This window comes from Penicillium paradoxum (genome assembly GCF_028828445.1).
Source record: "Penicillium paradoxum strain IBT 22861 chromosome Unknown utg000002l_segment0_segment0, whole genome shotgun sequence".
NCBI lineage: Eukaryota > Fungi > Ascomycota > Eurotiomycetes > Eurotiales > Aspergillaceae > Penicillium > Penicillium paradoxum.
In genome coordinates, this window is record NW_026643180.1 from 1,238,660 (window position 1) to 1,255,718 (window position 17,059).

The 17,059-nt window shown below is 49.3% G+C and overlaps 7 protein-coding genes across 7 annotated transcripts; 3 read left to right on the forward strand and 4 right to left on the reverse strand.

Annotated features, from left to right (window-relative positions):
- Positions 1-896: 896 nt before the first annotated feature.
- On the forward strand, positions 897-2,160 carry N7457_000466 (uncharacterized protein; the record flags this gene model as incomplete). The annotated part of the gene is made up of 7 exons (XM_057171534.1): positions 897-987; positions 1,042-1,090; positions 1,166-1,231; positions 1,282-1,433; positions 1,493-1,781; positions 1,850-1,965; positions 2,030-2,160. 7 exons carry the CDS (start codon positions 897-899, stop codon positions 2,158-2,160), a joined length of 894 nt encoding a protein of 297 aa, XP_057035437.1.
- Positions 2,161-2,870: 710 nt separating this feature from the next.
- On the reverse strand, positions 2,871-4,334 carry N7457_000467 (GTP cyclohydrolase II; the record flags this gene model as incomplete). Its single annotated transcript, XM_057171535.1, has 3 exons — positions 2,871-2,900; positions 2,959-4,000; positions 4,300-4,334. 3 exons carry the CDS (start codon positions 4,332-4,334, stop codon positions 2,871-2,873), a joined length of 1,107 nt encoding a protein of 368 aa, XP_057035438.1.
- Positions 4,335-5,178: 844 nt separating this feature from the next.
- Positions 5,179-6,351, reverse strand: N7457_000468 (SAGA-associated factor 29 family protein; the record flags this gene model as incomplete). The annotated part of the gene is made up of 3 exons (XM_057171536.1): positions 5,179-5,461; positions 5,523-6,045; positions 6,177-6,351. 3 exons carry the CDS (start codon positions 6,349-6,351, stop codon positions 5,179-5,181), a joined length of 981 nt encoding a protein of 326 aa, XP_057035439.1.
- A 603-nt stretch (positions 6,352-6,954) lies between these two features.
- On the forward strand, positions 6,955-8,560 carry pmi1 (mannose-6-phosphate isomerase pmi1; the record flags this gene model as incomplete). The annotated part of the gene is made up of 5 exons (XM_057171537.1): positions 6,955-6,985; positions 7,048-7,068; positions 7,121-7,212; positions 7,263-7,500; positions 7,566-8,560. 5 exons carry the CDS (start codon positions 6,955-6,957, stop codon positions 8,558-8,560), a joined length of 1,377 nt encoding a protein of 458 aa, XP_057035440.1.
- Positions 8,561-10,984: 2,424 nt separating this feature from the next.
- N7457_000470 (putative 6-hexanolactone hydrolase) lies at positions 10,985-12,203 on the forward strand (the record flags this gene model as incomplete). The annotated part of the gene is made up of 3 exons (XM_057171538.1): positions 10,985-11,187; positions 11,274-11,419; positions 11,494-12,203. The coding sequence occupies 3 exons, from the start codon at positions 10,985-10,987 to the stop codon at positions 12,201-12,203; spliced, it is 1,059 nt and encodes a 352-aa protein (XP_057035441.1).
- A 210-nt stretch (positions 12,204-12,413) lies between these two features.
- On the reverse strand, positions 12,414-13,560 carry N7457_000471 (putative Coatomer subunit epsilon; the record flags this gene model as incomplete). Its single annotated transcript, XM_057171539.1, has 5 exons — positions 12,414-12,522; positions 12,589-12,827; positions 12,895-13,030; positions 13,100-13,478; positions 13,536-13,560. The coding sequence occupies 5 exons, from the start codon at positions 13,558-13,560 to the stop codon at positions 12,414-12,416; spliced, it is 888 nt and encodes a 295-aa protein (XP_057035442.1).
- A 464-nt stretch (positions 13,561-14,024) lies between these two features.
- On the reverse strand, positions 14,025-14,678 carry N7457_000472 (uncharacterized protein; the record flags this gene model as incomplete). Its single annotated transcript, XM_057171540.1, has 2 exons — positions 14,025-14,538; positions 14,590-14,678. The coding sequence occupies 2 exons, from the start codon at positions 14,676-14,678 to the stop codon at positions 14,025-14,027; spliced, it is 603 nt and encodes a 200-aa protein (XP_057035443.1).
- Positions 14,679-17,059: the final 2,381 nt, after the last annotated feature.

Consider the following 17,059-nt stretch of genomic DNA (forward strand, 5'->3'; position numbering starts at 1 on the left):
CGATAAATCATTGGAATTTGATCGTCTCTATTGAGATGATATTCGTGCTTTCTACGGCTTTGCCCTTTTGGCAACGCAGTTGGGATCTGATTATTGGCAACAAGTACGGCAGGATATAGCGTGAAATTGGACGGGCAATTGATTTATTCAGTATCTTTGTATTCCCATCAGAGATAAACCTTGTATGCCTCTTTTCATGTCTACATAACGAAATGCCCCTAAAATGGTGCAACAAGAGAGAGAGAAAGAGAGAGCAAAGTAGGATAGATAGCACAGAAAGGGAGCCCTCAAGTGATCTCAGAACCCCACCAAATTATGAACATAGGCTATCTAATTAGTCCACCACGTATATGTGAATCAACGAGCTCATATGCTCCTTTCCTACAGGTAGAGATAGCCATCAGATCGTACTACAGAGTTTTGGTTTCAGGACTGCGCCCCGACGGCACATCAGAGGAGCGAACTGGTGTATACCTCGGCGCCAATGAGTTATGCATACCTCGGCAGGACCATGTCCTATGCCCCAGGTTCTTCAACGTTGGCAACCTCTTTGGGATCGGAGTAAGCTAGTGGGTCCCCCGGAGTGTGGCGTTTGTGGGGTAACGCACCTGCAGGTTACAGGGGTATCTCCTGCACTAACCCAATCCAGGGCGGGCATCGGATAGGATCTCATTCCGCCGACTACGTTCTTCCCAAGTTGGCCTGAATTGCATAAATCCCCTTACAGCTTCAGTCCCCGCAGTATCCCCGCAGCCGGTGGTAGTTCTAGATAGGTATATTTTGACGAAAGGATTCATCAATCCTCTTCCCAATGGTAAACAGTTTCCCTCCATATCCTGAGGTCATCTTGAATCTGGGGCTCTTACGCGTTTTGACTAGAAAGTGAAATCTCCATGATGGAAAATTATACAGCTGGGAAGGTCCTTGATTCGCAGGCTCCCTTTGATGTTTCGAAGGTCGCAGGGAAGACGGCTATCATCACCGGCGGTATGTGGACTGTCTGATATGATGGTGAATCCTCTAATACTTTTCCTTTCATAGGCGCGAGTGGTATCGGAGAGGCATACACCAAATTACTCACTCAAGCGGGGTCCGTCGATGTTCTGCCCCTTAACTTCCCTCGAAATAGCGGGTATTCTCATACTGACACACTCGCTCTATCTAGTGCCTATGTTGTGATCGCCGATCTTAACCCCGAAACTGGAAACAAGCTGGCTTCGGAACTTGAAAGGTGAATTGGTCATTGATAATACACAAGAAAGAAGTGCTGACAGTTCCAAGGACTAAATTTGTCAAATGCGATGTCACAAAGTGGGAAGACCAGGTGAACCTGTTCAAGGAAGCCGTCAAATTCTCTCCCACAGGACGAATTAGCATAGTCGCAGCAAATGCAGGCCTCGGAGGTACCAACGACTCAGTCTGGCCACCTGAGTGTATGTCTTGTTCTCGGCTATCGCCTTCGTGGAAGATGTGCTAATCTAGTGAATCTCAGTGGATGCCGATGAGCCCACCAAGCCCGCTCTCAGAATCCTGGACGTCAATTTGACTGGAGTGATCTATACCACCAAACTGGCAATATTCCATTTCAGACGCCAATGGGTAGCCGAGCCAGCTGCGAAACATGAAACCTCTCTCGTCATCGGGGGCTCCCTGGCCGGATACTCGGATATGCCTCACTTGATTGAGTATTCCACGTCCAAGTTTGGTATTCGCGGCATGATGCGATCACTCAGACGCACGGAATGGAGATTCGGCACCCGCGTCAACTATATCGCTCCCTGGTATGCGGCTCTCATTATACTGTCCCTTTTCTATAGATGCAGTTTTGCTCATCCGTTCCCAAACACAGGTTCATCAAAACCCCAATGATGTCGAATCCCGAAGCGCTGGGAGACGTCGAGTTTGCTGAAGTCAGCGATGCCGCGGATGCTTTTATGCATATTGTCAGTGATTCTGATGTCGCAGGTGAGTTAACGCATTCCTTCTGCCAAAAGGGATTGATAATTGATGCGCTCGGCTTCACGAACAGGGCGAGCTATTTCTATTGTTCCTCGATCCATCTCGCCTCGCGGCTACATAGACTTGAAGACGGACGATGATGATTCCGAGGTTCTGACCAGACTGGAGAAAGGACTGTCAAATTCTATCTTCAGAAGATGATGGCTTCAATGAAGCAGATTGGGGGACTAGCTGATATATTTACGTTTTTATTTGTCGCGATCTTGCTCGTATACAACGCTATGAGATCTAACAATCATATATACATGTGAGTCCCAGTGAGCATATGCCTATTTATTCGCGCACGCGTAATCTAGGAAAGCCCTTCCAAGAAGGCAAGATAAGGTACATTTAAACAGCAGGTGAGAACCAGCAAAAACGAGCTTTGGTTGCATCTTACCTTGAAATGAACCTTGGCAGAAACAGAGTCCATTGTGAATACGTTCGGGGATTGCACACTTGCATGTTTAGTCCTTGGTAGGTAGTCTGGGAATGAATATGGATTACTACCACGAGGCATCCTCCTCGTGACTATAGCTTAGTCCAGCCCGCTCTATAAAGCAATAGGAAAGTAATATTGTGTTTGTTCCAACCAAGTGCGATATATCTATGGATAAAATCTCCCATTTCCGAAAGAGGCCGAGAACAAGAATACATGTAGGTATGTATCGGGCAGCCGCAAAGATACACCAGAAAAACATGTACGAACAGCACCGTATCTAACAAACCAGAAAGATCAGGAATATGCATAAATGAAAAAAGAAAGTTCGGTCGTGTCGATCGTATACAAAGGCTTTTGGATATTCCAATGCAAGAAAGAAAGCAGAATCGGCAAATGAGAAAGAGGAAAGTTTCGAGGCTATACTGGATAATTATTGGATCATATGGCCCATCTTCGAGATCTGTCGAGGCAGAAATGTTAATATCATGCCCAAAATGTATGATGTTTTGCATATGTACCTTAGTCTTCAAATATCCCTCAATTTCAGAGCTCTTGATTCCTCTCTGGCCGCCAGTCCGCCATGCTAGTGGAATCATTGGCACCCGCTCTTTTACAAGGACTTCCCGGTTGTGGCCCTCAATAGCGCGGACTTTATCAGGGTTATTTGTGAGTAAACGAATGCCCTCTGGAATGGTATCCGCGCCACAGCCCAGATCTTGCAAAATGGCCGTAGCCAGTCCATAGCTTCGGGCGTCGGCCGGATGCCGGAGCAAAAGGTTTGCCTCCACGGTATCGGACCCAAGATCTTGGAGATTATATGCCTTCAACTTCTCCCCAAGACCGATTCCGCGACCTTCTTGTCGCAGATAAACAATTACACCACCCGTCGATTGTGACGAGAGTGACTGAACCTCTGGTGGTGCATCAGAAGCAAGATCCTCGACCGGGAAAGACATCAGGCGCGCCGCCTCATCCAATTGCTCGCCGCAATCGCACCGGGCCGACCATGCTGTTTCTCCCGTATAACATTCCGAGTGGATTCGCACCAGAGGTGGCTCGACTTGCGTCGGTGTCGCCACTGATCCACCTTGCTCGTCATCATATCGGCTGCTGACTCGGCCCGGATGCAACTTCCCCACGTACGCGCCGCGGATCATCCGATCCATCTCCGTCTCCCCTGGCTTGACGCTGTCCAAACTCCGACTGCGAATGTTATTTCCAAACACAATGGCCAAATGTTCTTTTCCATCTAGATCATTATGGTAGAGATGGAGGAACATCTCCGCTCCATTGGTTGTTGGGATTCGCGCGCGCACAATACATTCCACTGCTGGGAGTTGTGGGAGTAATTTGGGGCCCTTAGCATGCTGGCTCTTATGGTGAATATCTGCTGCCTGGTTCTGATGTAGGACTGCTGTGGGATTCAGATCTATGTTCAGTGTGCCGCCGGGAGTGGCAGGTGGGGTGAATGCGGGTGACAGCAATGACTCTGGTAGAGCCGGGGTATGGTCGCCTGCTACGCTGCTCCCCTGGCTTGCATCGTCCGATAGTCCATCTGGTCTGATCGGGATCGATTGCGGGGGAGCTTGGGTGAGGCGTGGGCCGGTAGATCAGCCATTGCGACTGTTGGCGGAGAGGCGGGGTATTCCGAAGGTGCGTGTGAGACTTGCTGCAGGAGGTCTAGAGTGCAGGGGTGGGGATTGGGTAGCGCAAATGCATCAAACCGATTGAGAAATCAAGTCGAGTCTGTGATAAGGAAAGAGTTCAACTGCAACGTAGATTATGTCGGCAATGTTCCCTCGGCATGTCGGGAGCCCTCCACGAGGAGAAAGCTGAGTCATCTCGATGTCACCGCTTACTCTAGCACATTCTCTCGCGGCAGGTGGATTAGCATTTTTAGTCAGGATTTCATTCCTTCCGAACTTCTCATGATATTACAATGTGGTATCGGGGTTTAACATTTTATAAACTATAGAATGACCATCTAGGTATACGCTGGTCAGATAGCATATGTATACACAAATTGGGTGTTTCCGAAGTGACGTCTTTTCGCCTATCTATTAACTTGACAGCCGACATCGGGACGAGGATGATACCGCAAACAATCGCGCCAAACGCCACGCCATTAGAACCTTGCACTATGAACGTTCTTAGCAAATGAAATGGTACGGCCATTTTCAATGCTGACAGCTCGCGTCTCCGACTTGAACAATAGAGTGGAGCATCCGAGCTTAAGCCGTATGTAACTTGTAAGAACCAGAGCCGACAATCTGCCCATACAAGAGAATGTCATACATACATATTGGTTAAGCAGATTTCACCGGAGTCCAACATCTCTATTCACCCTGCACGCTTCTCTGGAGACCTGGATGGTAGGCTCTCTAGTGTATAGCACAAGATAGCCGGATAAGTTTATTTCCGATCTCTTGATCGAGGCTCTTGACCTTACATTACGCCTCGTGTGGCAGCCCTGGAGAGTTCTGAAGTTTCTGAACATGAATTCATTGCGCTATTGGACTACGTGCATCATTGGCAATATCGAGCTGCATGGCAATACTGGACATATTTCAAATCAATATAAATAGAACCTTTCAAGTTCTAGAAAAGATTTTGTTCTTTCTCACTAAAGTATCTAGTCAAGATGAAAGCACCCATATCCATGGTAAGCCTTCGAACTCCAGATAGCGCCTCGCTTAATTGGTATCATCATCACATCAGTTCGTAGAAACAGAATGGACTTATTTGCCCGGGATATCCAGCACGAAACGCCGGTCAACTTCCATCTCCTTATCGTCCTCCTCGCCTTCAAATTTGAGGCGGTAGACATCCTTCCTTGAGCCCATCACCTCCGCACGATAGAAGGTAGTAGTATCTGGATATCGCGCAAGGACCTGCTTGCCAGCCGGGTACGCAGCCAAGTGCGTATTGATTTGTGGAATGGGAATGAGAGACACAGCAGTGGTTTTATAAACCGCCCCTTGTTCACCATTCTCATTTGGCTCGGGATCCTGCACGTCATATCTGAAAATACAACATGGACCCGTCAGTTCAACCCTATCACAAAACGGAACCCGACACTTACCGCTTCTTCGGTCCGTCGCCCGTAACAGCCTTGATTATGCACTGGATCCCCTCACCCTCCACGCCCTGTTTATTCTTGTTGTGCTTGAACACGACCTGGGCGCCCACCACCAGCAGACCACTCCGCTCCGCGGCAGTGCCTTTCGTCCCCTCTGATGACCCTTCCTCGATCTTGACCATGATATTATCCTGGCGACCGCCCTCGCGCGCTTGTGTACTTGATGAGACGCTCGCACTGCGCGGAGCAGCCCCCTTCGAGCGTGCGGACTTATCAGCCCCCGAGGCGCTGGGAGAATCGATCACCGAGCCTTCGACTTCGTTTCTTTTCTTGCGGGATTTGTTGAATGACGCGGATCGATTTGGCGGCGCCTCGGCCTCGGATGCCTTGCGCAATGCAGTAAGCAGTTCTAAATTTTTAATTACATCGCATGGCTCGTCCTGCATGATGGCGCGCTCGTCTTCGCTGAGCTTCTGGCTCAGGCGCAGCCAGCTATCGAGTTGATCGTGTTCGGCCATGGTTGGTTCTGCTTGGAAGATACAATATCAGTATATGCGATACCATCATGAGCTCAGCGTCGTATCATTTACAGCGATGCGCATATCGGAGCTTTGTGTTGGGGGCCGAGGGATCTACTTCGAAGTGCGGGGAACTCACTGTTTCCATCATGGGCAATCTTGTCTACCAAAGCTTTGATTTGAGCCGATAATGAAGTCTGTTGATCAAATTTGTCTTTGGATTTTCGAATATCCTGGCAAATTTTGGTCCAGAGCTCCAATTCCTCGTTATTGCCAAAGCCGTTGTCCCTAGGACGGGGACGGTTGCGAGACATTTTTGGTCCGATTAGCAAGACTGCGTATGCAAATTTCAGGGAAGTAAAAGTAGATTCCCAGAAATCCGGTCTTTAGATCTCCGACTCCAAGGTGTTTGCTCAAAAGGGCGTTGATTTGAAGGCTGGAGACGCGGTGATAACGCCTCTCCGACTGCCGGGCGGTCGGGGTCGATACGCTAAGCCACTTTGGGCCATAACATGGTAGCTGTATCAACATCGTGGTTGTCTTTCAGTAGATCGATTTGTTGTGAAGGGATGTACCATAAATATACTCCAGGTAGCTTATGAGGAGAGTCTCGATGCGGAGGTCGATATTGGTCCCAGCTTAGGATGGTTGCGGAAGTAGCTACATGGACCGGGGAGCTCCGTACCTGATTAGGAATGACCAGATTAGGACACTCCGTACATCTTTGGCGAAGCAACAAAAAGCAGGAAATCTCCCGAGCTATATCAACTCCATTTTCCCCCTGTATCCATCCAACCTGGTACGATTAGTGTGTCATAGAAGACATTGCCCAACATCTCTCACCGAAGGCTTGGCGGGGAATCTCAAAACCGGCCAAACCGGTTGCCCCTCTGTTTTCTTCCCAAACATATTTCAAGATGCAGGTACCACTACTTAGACTGCAATGCGGTAAGTATTGAGATACATCTTATGTCTTGAAGAGAAATATGGCTGACAAGCTTCCCTCTCAGGCGTTAACAGCTACGATTGGGGTGAGTTAGTATGAACTTACGATACTAGGTTCCCGCAACTGATCTCCCATAGGCAAGGTCGGCCAAGAGTCGGCAGCAGCCAAGTATGCGGCCACAACAGCTGCTCCAGATTTCACCATCGAGGCTGAGAAGCCCTATGCTGAAGTAAGTCAAAACTTCAAAGTAATATTGGACATGGGCTCATAAGTTCTTAGCTCTGGATGGGTACTCATCCGTCTCTTCCGTCCAAAGATGTCGAGACTCAGCGTACTCTCCTCGACATGGTCCAAGATAACCAGGCTCTTCTGTCAACGGAAATTAGTGAACGGTTTGGAAGCAAGCTCCCTTTCCTGTTCAAGGTGCTTTCTATCCGTAAAGCACTCAGTATCCAGGCCCACCCCAATAAGAAGCTTGCAGAGCAGCTTCATGCACGGGACCCCAAGAACTATCCCGGTAAGTCTTAATTGAGACCAGGCTCAAGATACAAGCTTCTGGATGCAGAGCTGATCAATTGTCAGATGATAATCACAAGCCCGAGATGACCATTGCCATCACTCCCTTCGAGGGTGTCTGTGGCTTCCGTCCTCTCGCAGAGATCACCCATTTCCTGCAAGCTGTGGAGCCTTTGCGCACTCTGGTTGGCGAACAGGCAGCGAGTGAATTTGAACAGCTCGTCAAGGGCAATGAGAACTCAGAAGATGCCACTGTCATCCAAAAGAATAAAGAAGCGCTACGCTCGCTCTTCACTGTCCTCATGGAGTCCCCAGCCGAGAAGGTCGAGAAAGCCTGCAATGACTTGATTTCGATCGCAGAGACCAGCCCTGACAACTTCGCAATCTTGTCTGGTGAGATGGAAACGAATCCTACCAACCCCACCGAGCTGGCTGCCCTCGCCAAGCGTCTGAACGGACAGTTCCCCAACGACATTGGCCTCTTCGTCTTCTTCTTCCTGAACTTCGTCAAGCTTCAGCCTGGTGAGGCTATGTTCTTGAAGGCCGACGATATTCACGCATACATTTCTGGCGATATCATCGAGTGCATGGCTTCCTCGGACAACGTTGTGCGAGCGGGTTTCACGCCAAAATTCAAGGATGTGGATACTCTCACTCAGATGCTAACCTACTCCTACGCACCCATCGAGGAGCAGAAGCTCCAGGCTACAGATTACCCGTACGCCATCCTGAATGCCACTGCATACTCGAGCGCGTCGTCCGCGATGCTCTACGACCCTCCCATCGATGAATTCAGCGTTGTCAAGTCCGATCTGAACCGCAAGGGTGCCAAGGTGACTTTCGACGGTATCACTGGCCCAAGCATCCTGATTTGCACCCGTGGCAAAGGCAAGATTACTGTTGGCAACAAGACCGAGGAGGTCCAGGAGGGCTACGTGTTCTTCGTCGGCGCTAATGCCGAATGTGCCATCGAGAACACTGGCAGCGGCGAGGGCGACGATGATGTCTTCACCACCTACAAGGCATTCTGTGATTTGACTGCGTCCGGTGAGGCAAATTAAGTCAATGATCACGAGTCAATTTCTAATCTATGGCGTCAAGATGAAAAAACCCGTTCTGCGATCGGCGCAAACCTGTGAAGTGCACATGGAGGATAATGATGACATTCTGGTATGAACAAATAGGAGAACGAAAAACAATGAAACAACCGATGCCGAGCATGGAAGCGCTCAGTCCCTTGTCATCGTCCAAAATGATCTCCAAGAACATTCTGTGCCACTGCGTCCGCAAGTGCCCGGTCTCTGTATCAATAGTGACCCGGCTTTCATCGTGTAGAAGAAGTAGTCATCATAGTGAAATGGATTTTCCGTATGTAAGCTGCAATTTCTTCCAATGTGTCGTACGATCGAACGAGATTCATCTCTGCCTACTTATTCTACCGGAGACATACGTCTTGGAACGGCAAGATGATATGCCCTGTGGTTCTTCTGCAATTGGGTGTAGCATTCAGAACAATGTCCGTCGTTTGTGAAGGAAAACGGATTCGCAGACCCTATAGAAGTTGTTGGATTTCTCCAACGCTCGATTGTAATTCGCCCATGTCTATGGATGGAGATTGTCAAATCTCCTTGGACTTCACTTTCCGAATCATTATACGAGAAGTCCACATCGCGGTAGAGATGGTTCGTGCTTCTGAATAGGGCGATGTAAACTGCAGTTGGAGGCCATGGATCTCGCGATGCTTGTCCACCGGGGATGCCTCATATCCCGGAGGATTCGGCTTTCTTGGTTTGAATTCTTCCCCTGATCGCGTGTGCGATGAGAATGGGGAGAATTTCCCTCGTGTGGTGAATCTAACAGATGAATGTGTTCGCAAATGTAGCAGTTGCTACCTCAGAGTGGGCAAGTGGCCCTTGAATGAGGATGATGTGAGAAGGATAGTCGTAAGAAGGCTATGGTTTTGTTGACAGACCTGCGCCGGAAGTTAGGAAACACTCAAGGAAAGAGCGTTCGTCAATAGCGAATACGACATAGAGGCTAAGTCCTTACCTGTATGACACGTTTGACATTGGCATGGTCATGCTTAACGATCTCTAAATATTACTCTATCTCTTCATACTTACTCGGTATATCAAAGCGAGAGGAAAGCAAAAGCAAAATGAGAGGACAAGAATCCACATAGGATACCTCAAATAAGCCTAGTTTTCTGATTAATAATTGATTATCAGTATGATCTATAGACTTGGAGAGCCATATACTCCGTGCCTATAGCGCGCAGGGGTCGGTTTCAATTGGAATCGAATTTGTTGAAAATGCCTCGCTTTGGCCCATTACAGTATTGTAAATCATAGTCCCCTATTTGAAACTACCTAGATATTCATACCATATATATCTTAATAAAAGAAGAAGATGTCTGTGGGCGAAAGACTTCTAAAAAGACCACCAAAAAGTCCACTCAAAGGCCATAAACGTGGCCGACTATATGAAAAGCTTCGTTTTGCCTAGGCACTTATTACCCAAGGTCCGTGTCGTTGTAATCTAATGTTTGGCAGCCCACATCCAAGATATTCAACATTTTCGAGTTCAATTGAAACCGACCCCTACGCGCTATACACTTTCGTAGGCATAGGTATGAAGACTGAGGCGGTAGGGGCTAGACCTCAGCTGAATGTTCCGATCCTTCAAATGATATCCACACGAGAGTCTATCTTCAACTTGCAGCCAAGTTCATTACACTCATCATTCAAATCTCTTCTAGCTTCCCAGAATCCGGACCCCATAGGATCGTCGAATATAGCACTCAGCTAGGCATGCTAAATAATATCATGATTCGACCCGCCTTCCTCGGACGAACGGCATCCAGTTGCAAGATTACGATGCCACAGTTAACCCAGCAACGAGAGGTCCCAAAATTGCTCCAAGTCGGATCAGTCCCCATTTTCTACTAGCTTGCAAATTTTCACTAATGGGAGCCGTGCTTCGTGGACCTCAATACACACCGGTCACGCCTTAGCGCTTATCCACCATGTGCTTCCAGGGTTACTCCACAGGTATAAGGCGCGCAGCATCTGCAATGGCAGCTGAAAAGCTCTCTAAGGACCCGTCTCTTGACTCTGCGCCAGACCCACTTATACATCCAATCATGCATTCCACTCTGTCCTATATACCCAACAGACCTAGGAACACTTCCCAGGAATCCCTGAGCATATCACGATCCACCAGATCTACATATGAAGCCAATCAGCGCCTGGCGGCTCCACGTCCGATAGGTTCCCCCACAAAAGCCGAGGGACAGGAAGAGCGGGGAGGATCCATAAAGCCAAGATCGGACTTTCAGCTCAATTCTCCTGTTCCGATCCGATACATAGCCGAAAGGAGAGCGGGGAGAGAAGCTATAAATGCATGGCCTCCTTGCAGCTGAACCTCTCCGTGGGTTCTTCTGTTCTAATTATCTCTTTGGATTATCTTTCACTTCAACCGCAAATATGTCTAAACCGGAGGCCGTCAAGATCAGCTTCTGGGAGAAAGTCGATCTCCCTTTCCTCCAGCTGTCCGTGTATGCTACCATGATGTACGCTGCTGTCACTGGTGTTTTCCGGGGTAAGGCTAGCCCTAAGCGCTACGACCACTACATCGTGGCCTCAGTGGTGCGCAAACTGGTTGATCGAAGCTCCAGTCTACAAGCACAGTACGTATAGTCCGCTCCGCAATCGTCCAATTGAGCATATTTCCACGCGAGATATTTTCAAAATCACAATGCTCACATCGCTATAGATACGCCCAACCAGGCACATCAGACGTCTACACCGCTGTGATGAAAAAGCGCGGTCTGGATGCCGAGACCGTCCAACTCCCCCACGACACAGAAGGCCACTGGCTCGGAAACAAGAACGCCAAAAAAGTCATCGTATACTATCACGGTTCGTCGCCCAAATACCAACCCCCCTGACCTGATCCCCCCATAAAAAAAACACGATATACTAACCTTCACCAGGCGGCGGCTTCGCTCTGCCCTGCACACCCGCACACGTCGAATTCTGGCTCGACATGATCCGCGCCCTGAACGACAACGGCCACGACCTCGCAGTCTTCTTCCCGCGCTACACATTCACCCCGCACGCAACATACCCCACCCAGCTGCGCCAGGCCGTCGAGGCTCTGCGCTACGTCCTCTCCACCGGCCGCGCACCAGGAGACGTGATCATCGGCGGCGATTCCGCAGGCGGAAACCTAGCCACCGCAACACTGCTGCACCTCACACACCCGCACCCGGAGATCGAGCCCGTGGCGCTGGACGCCCCGCTGGCGGGCGTGTTTGCGTATGCGCCGTGGGTGAACTTCAGCACCGAGTGGCCGTCCATGAAGGAGAATCAGTGGAAGGATATTATCACTCCTAGTAGCTTGAAGAAGTGGTCGAAGGATTATTTGGGTGGGGAGGAGAGGGATAATTGGAATGAGCCGTTGAATGCGCCGGAGGAGTGGTGGGTGGATGTGAAGACGGAGAAGATGTTGTTTTTGGTGGGCTCGGATGAGATTCTGCTTTCGCCGATTGAGGTGTTTGCTAATAAGGTGAAGGGGGTTTTCCCTGAGACGACGGTTGTGGTTGCGGAGGATGAGTCGCATGATGCGCCGTTTTATACTATGACCAAGGAGGAGACGAAGAGTGGGATTGAGTTGCGGAAGTGGTTGGGGTCGCGTTTGTAAGGGGGTTCTTTTGCCGGGCGCTTGGTTGGTGTGTGGGATTGAGGATATGGGTTTTTTTTTTACATGTAGTTATGTTTTCATACCAGGTTACGGATAATTGATAGTGTGCAAGATTGAATGGGTCGTGTCTTTTCATAAACAAGCAGGGCAGGCTCCCCTGGCTTGGATTAAAACAAAACAACAAGTATATGGAGGAGCAATTACATTATTCTAGGATGACACCTTGGCAGAGAACTTGGCTGCCGCGGTATCGAAGAACTCGCTCTTCTCCTGGATATCGACGAGAAGGGGGTGCGCGGGCTGGACCTGCTGTAACCGGCTGGACGAGGGAGATGAAGGTTAGTGACAAAAGAACTATCTCGTGAGAGGCGGTGGGGGAACATACGACTCCAGTTCCTCGGTCTGCTTGCCAGCCAACACATTCAACACAATGCTGTTGGCAATCAACTCCACGTCGGTAGGGTATTGTTCAAGAGCGGCGGTAAGGGCAGCCTCAGCTTCGGGCAGACGACCCAGGTGGATCTCAGCGACGGCCTGGCCGACGATGGATAGGGGTGCAGAGGTGCCAGGAGCGGAGGCGAGTTCCTCGTAGACGTAGAATGCAGATTGGTACTTTTCGCCGCCCTATTCAACAGATACACATGTCAGCACACAAACAATTCACCCCAGATATCATGTCTTCGTGACGCACCACCCTCATGCCAACCCACGACTCAGCGACGTTGACCAGCAGCGAATCCTGAGCCCAGCGCTTGGCGGCCTGGACTTCCTTGAGCGCGAGGTCGGCTCGGTTCTGTTGGAGGTGAATCTGGACGATGATAGAGACACTAGAAGAGGCAAATTGTCAGATCAACATTCCATGATGTATTCTAGACCATTTGCGACGGTAGACTCACGCCTCGAGGTTACCCTGGTGCTTAGACAGCAGCGCCAACGCCTCCTCGCTGTGGCCCTGAGTCTGGAGCACTGTACCAGCCAGAACCTCCACGGTGCTGTTTTCGGGGTAGTTCTCGGCGAGCTCCTGTGCGAGCTGCAACGCAGCCTCGGACTTGCCAGTGGACTGCAAGGCCAGGGCCTTGACGGCCGACAGATCAGGGCTGTCTTCTTCAATAGAGGGTTCGGCGAGGCTTTCATCGAATTGGCCGAGGGCGATCTGGGCGCGGAGCCGGAGGACTTGGGCGGGAAGCTTGTTCTCTGCGGAGAGCGCCGCGGTATCGAAGTCGATCACATTCTGGTATTGGCCTGAGTGGAAGGCGCTGTGGATGTTGAGGAGCTCTGCGGGGAAGCTGGTTTAGCGTTGATCGGGTTTGTAGAAGATGCCGGGGAGCTTACCGCCCTCTGCGGAAAAGGGATCCATCTTTGCTGTAGTTGTGGGAGAATCGGTTGGAGGGGAATGGGTGTTGTTGATGCTGCGCTGTGGCCGCAGTTGTTCACGGTGGCTTTATGGCAGAGAGGCAACTCTGCCGAGATAACACGGGGCAGGTGGGCCGACCGCCTTCGATCTATACAACGTTGTTCTGTACATTAAACTACGACTTACAGCCATATCTACATATTCATAATCGAAATTGATAATTGTGGGTATATTCGCTTCTTCAGTATGTAAACGCTTGATGGTATCGAAATCGGATAACGCTAGTAACAGTGCGACGAGGCGGTAGAGACAAATTGGCGATATATGAACTGGGGCCTCGTTAAAACCAACTGAGTTAAAACCCTGTGGGATAAATCCCTCAGCTGGAAAGAGTGCCCCTTGCTATGGACTCGGTGTCGGTTGTGGCCACAGCAGACAAAGGTTGATTTTCCTCCCAAACAAAACTTTCACGTCGAAGTCCCAGATAGCTTTCCCTTCAATGCCCGACATGTCTTGCGGGCCTTGCTTGATATAACTCGCCCAAGAACCAAAGGGAGCCACTCAGGCTCTGCGGTTCCAGGCGAAGACGACGAGGTGGTGGAGGAGGCGTTGGTGGTGGTGGAAGAGGATCCCTCGGACGGTGGTGGTAGGGCTCCACAAAATGGGAGCATACAGCGCTCGTACTCCGTGTCGGTAGAAGTCGTGGTTACGGAGGCTCGATCCTCTTCGGGGAGCAAGTCGGCGTAGCTCCGTTCTCGCGGGTAATCTTGGCTGATTTGGTTGTGCAGCTCAAAAAGCGAGGATTCGTTGAGGTTCGGCCTCGAGAGTGGAGGTTCGTGCTCCAGCTGTAGCGGGAAATTCGTCCGCAGGTAGTCGAGGGAGGGTCGTCGTGATGGTGGGGGTGATTGGGTTTCTTCCGACTCTTGTTGGTCGGACTCGGCGTGATGGCGGTGGGATGCCATCTGGTGGACTTTGAATGTCCTGTGAATGATGTTAATATCCATTAGTATATAAATATTCATAGATGCTTACCTTGGGTCAATGCCCCCGTTATCTCCGGAAATGGCGTCAATCCAGTCGAAGGATGAGGCCTGCTCGTAGTAGGATTGCACGGTTGTCATCGTGCTTTGTTGTATATAGCCTTGTGTTGTTTGTGTTGTAAGGCTTCGTGGGTAGTGGTGTTGGTGTTGGAGGACTGATGGTCGATGCATCAACCTCTTGATGTTGATCGAGTATATTATATACTTGATATAAGGTTGGGTGTATAGTTGAATAAGGTTTGAAATACACCTGATGGAAGAGTGATGTAAAAGGTGGAGGAAATAGATGGAGAAGTAAGAAGAAAGAAAGAGAGAAATTGATTCAGCAGCCGTATATATAGAACAATTTCTAAAGTTCCGAGTTCTTCTTGGGAACGGAGGTCGAGCTCATAGACGCGGGTTTGGTTATAAGTCGTGCTTTCCCTAATCGAGGCAATCGAGGCTATATCCATGGTTCCCAGGATGAGAGATGTTTCGGAGCAGGTGAAAACATAGTCACAAGCATGAAAATGAGTCAAATAAATCTCAAAATTGGGAACGGCCCAAGATAGGCCAAACCTTCCAATGTGATGAAGAAGACGGGAAAACTGCAAGGAACATCTCCCGTGCCTAATCTGGCCACGGTGATATACATCATAGTTATGGCAGAGGATAGCGAGCGTCGAGGATGAGACGCCAGCGTTAGGAGAATAGGGCAGAACTATCGGAAGAAGAGGAGCTGTATAGCCCTGTGAAGATAGCGTGATGAACGTAGTCGATGAGCGGCATCAGATGACCCTAGAAATCCAGTATCATGAGTGGTGATGAGTTGTTCATTTGGATACAGGTCAAAACATCACGACTATGCTCTGTGGGAGTACTTAAGATACGCCTATGTTGCCAAACAAAGCTTGAAACGGTTGGATAGCCCCAGAAACCCCCAATAGCATGCCGTCTGGTATTTGACAAATCTCTCCACGATCCTCATATAAAATCCTAGTAGAACATCATGCTATCTTGCCCCGGCTCCAAAGATTGGGAGTAATGAGGCATCTACATTAAAATGTTTTCCAATTTAAGGATACGAGTTTGGGAAGATAAATACTGGTATATAAATTCAAACATCCAATCTGATAACCAGCCTCCAACCGGTATAGACCGAAAAACAAACCGTGCGGAGAAATGGTTCCTAAATATTGTTTTACTCCAGGACCGACTTGTAGTATCAACTTGCATATGGTATTCAGTACTGTGCAATGTCTGATCTTCAGGGTTTATATAAACGAAAATAGCCTTTTGGTGGAACAACCTCGGCCTTTCCCCGCTAGAAAGCGGAGGTTGATATCGACGCTGGGATTCAAAGACAGTGACGGCCTGAATATGATCGCATAGTTGTCAGCTCGGTCAGATTAAGATACAATCAGGCAATGGTTTTCTTGTGCTTCCCATCGATTATCCACCCATTATACAACCTGGCCACACCCCATCGTTCAAACGCGTCTTTTCAACAAGAGCAAAGGGGGTTTGGAAAACGGGACAGAATACTTCTCTCTGGGCTGTGCAACAGCTGAATTAAAATGACTTTTAGAGCCTTTTGTGAGCGAAGACCCTCCAGAGTACTCCGAGGCTTATCAGAAGGCCAAACAATCAATGTTTTTTAGGGCTAATCCGATGCCGAGTCGTTTGCCACCGAGAGATTCACGGGTCGGGTTGGCTGGAACCAAGAACCGAGTCTGGGCAGTCGTCTGTTTTTTTTCTCCTTTTTTCGAAGAGCAAAAAAAAAAGGATTAAAACATCGGCCTCGAATCTCTCGCCAGGTATCACTCGAACTTGGTCTTTTCCTGGAATGCGCGGATGAAAACTTTCAGTACTCCATACATTTTGCACCAGCCTCTACAGCAAATGCTTTGGCGAGTCATTTTTGATGCGTTTCCTTAAAAAAATCCCCGGTTCCCATAATTCCCCTCTTCTCTAGTCGCAAGGCTAGATCCTTCCATGGATGCCGGTTACCCGATCAGGATTTTTTCACTCTCCTTTTGAGATATTTAGCCGTCATCTATGTTGTATGGAGTAGGTATAGAAGGGTCTTGAAAGGCCGAATTGATAAAATATGGGGAAGCTGCCCTTTGAGCGTTAGCAGCTTGCGAGTGAAACAAGGAACGTGTTTCAGAGGCAGAGGTAGATCAGGAAAGCAAAGGAATTACCACTCGCTTAGGGACGATCCCATGGCCACCAACGTCCGCGTCAATAAAAGTTGACAGAGGAGACCACACATATTGCAAGGATTCCAGCGCCTGGCGTTTTAATCCATGCCGGCCCCTGATCGACCTGCTTGGCTATGGAAACGACGACTCCTGTGTTCGGTAGATATTAAGAGGAGCCCCGTTGCATTGAAAACCCCATTCTACTCTAGAGTGGTGCCACTTATGGCCTGTCAAGTATCCTAGTACGGAGTACTCCGTATGGTACTGAAAGAGAATCCT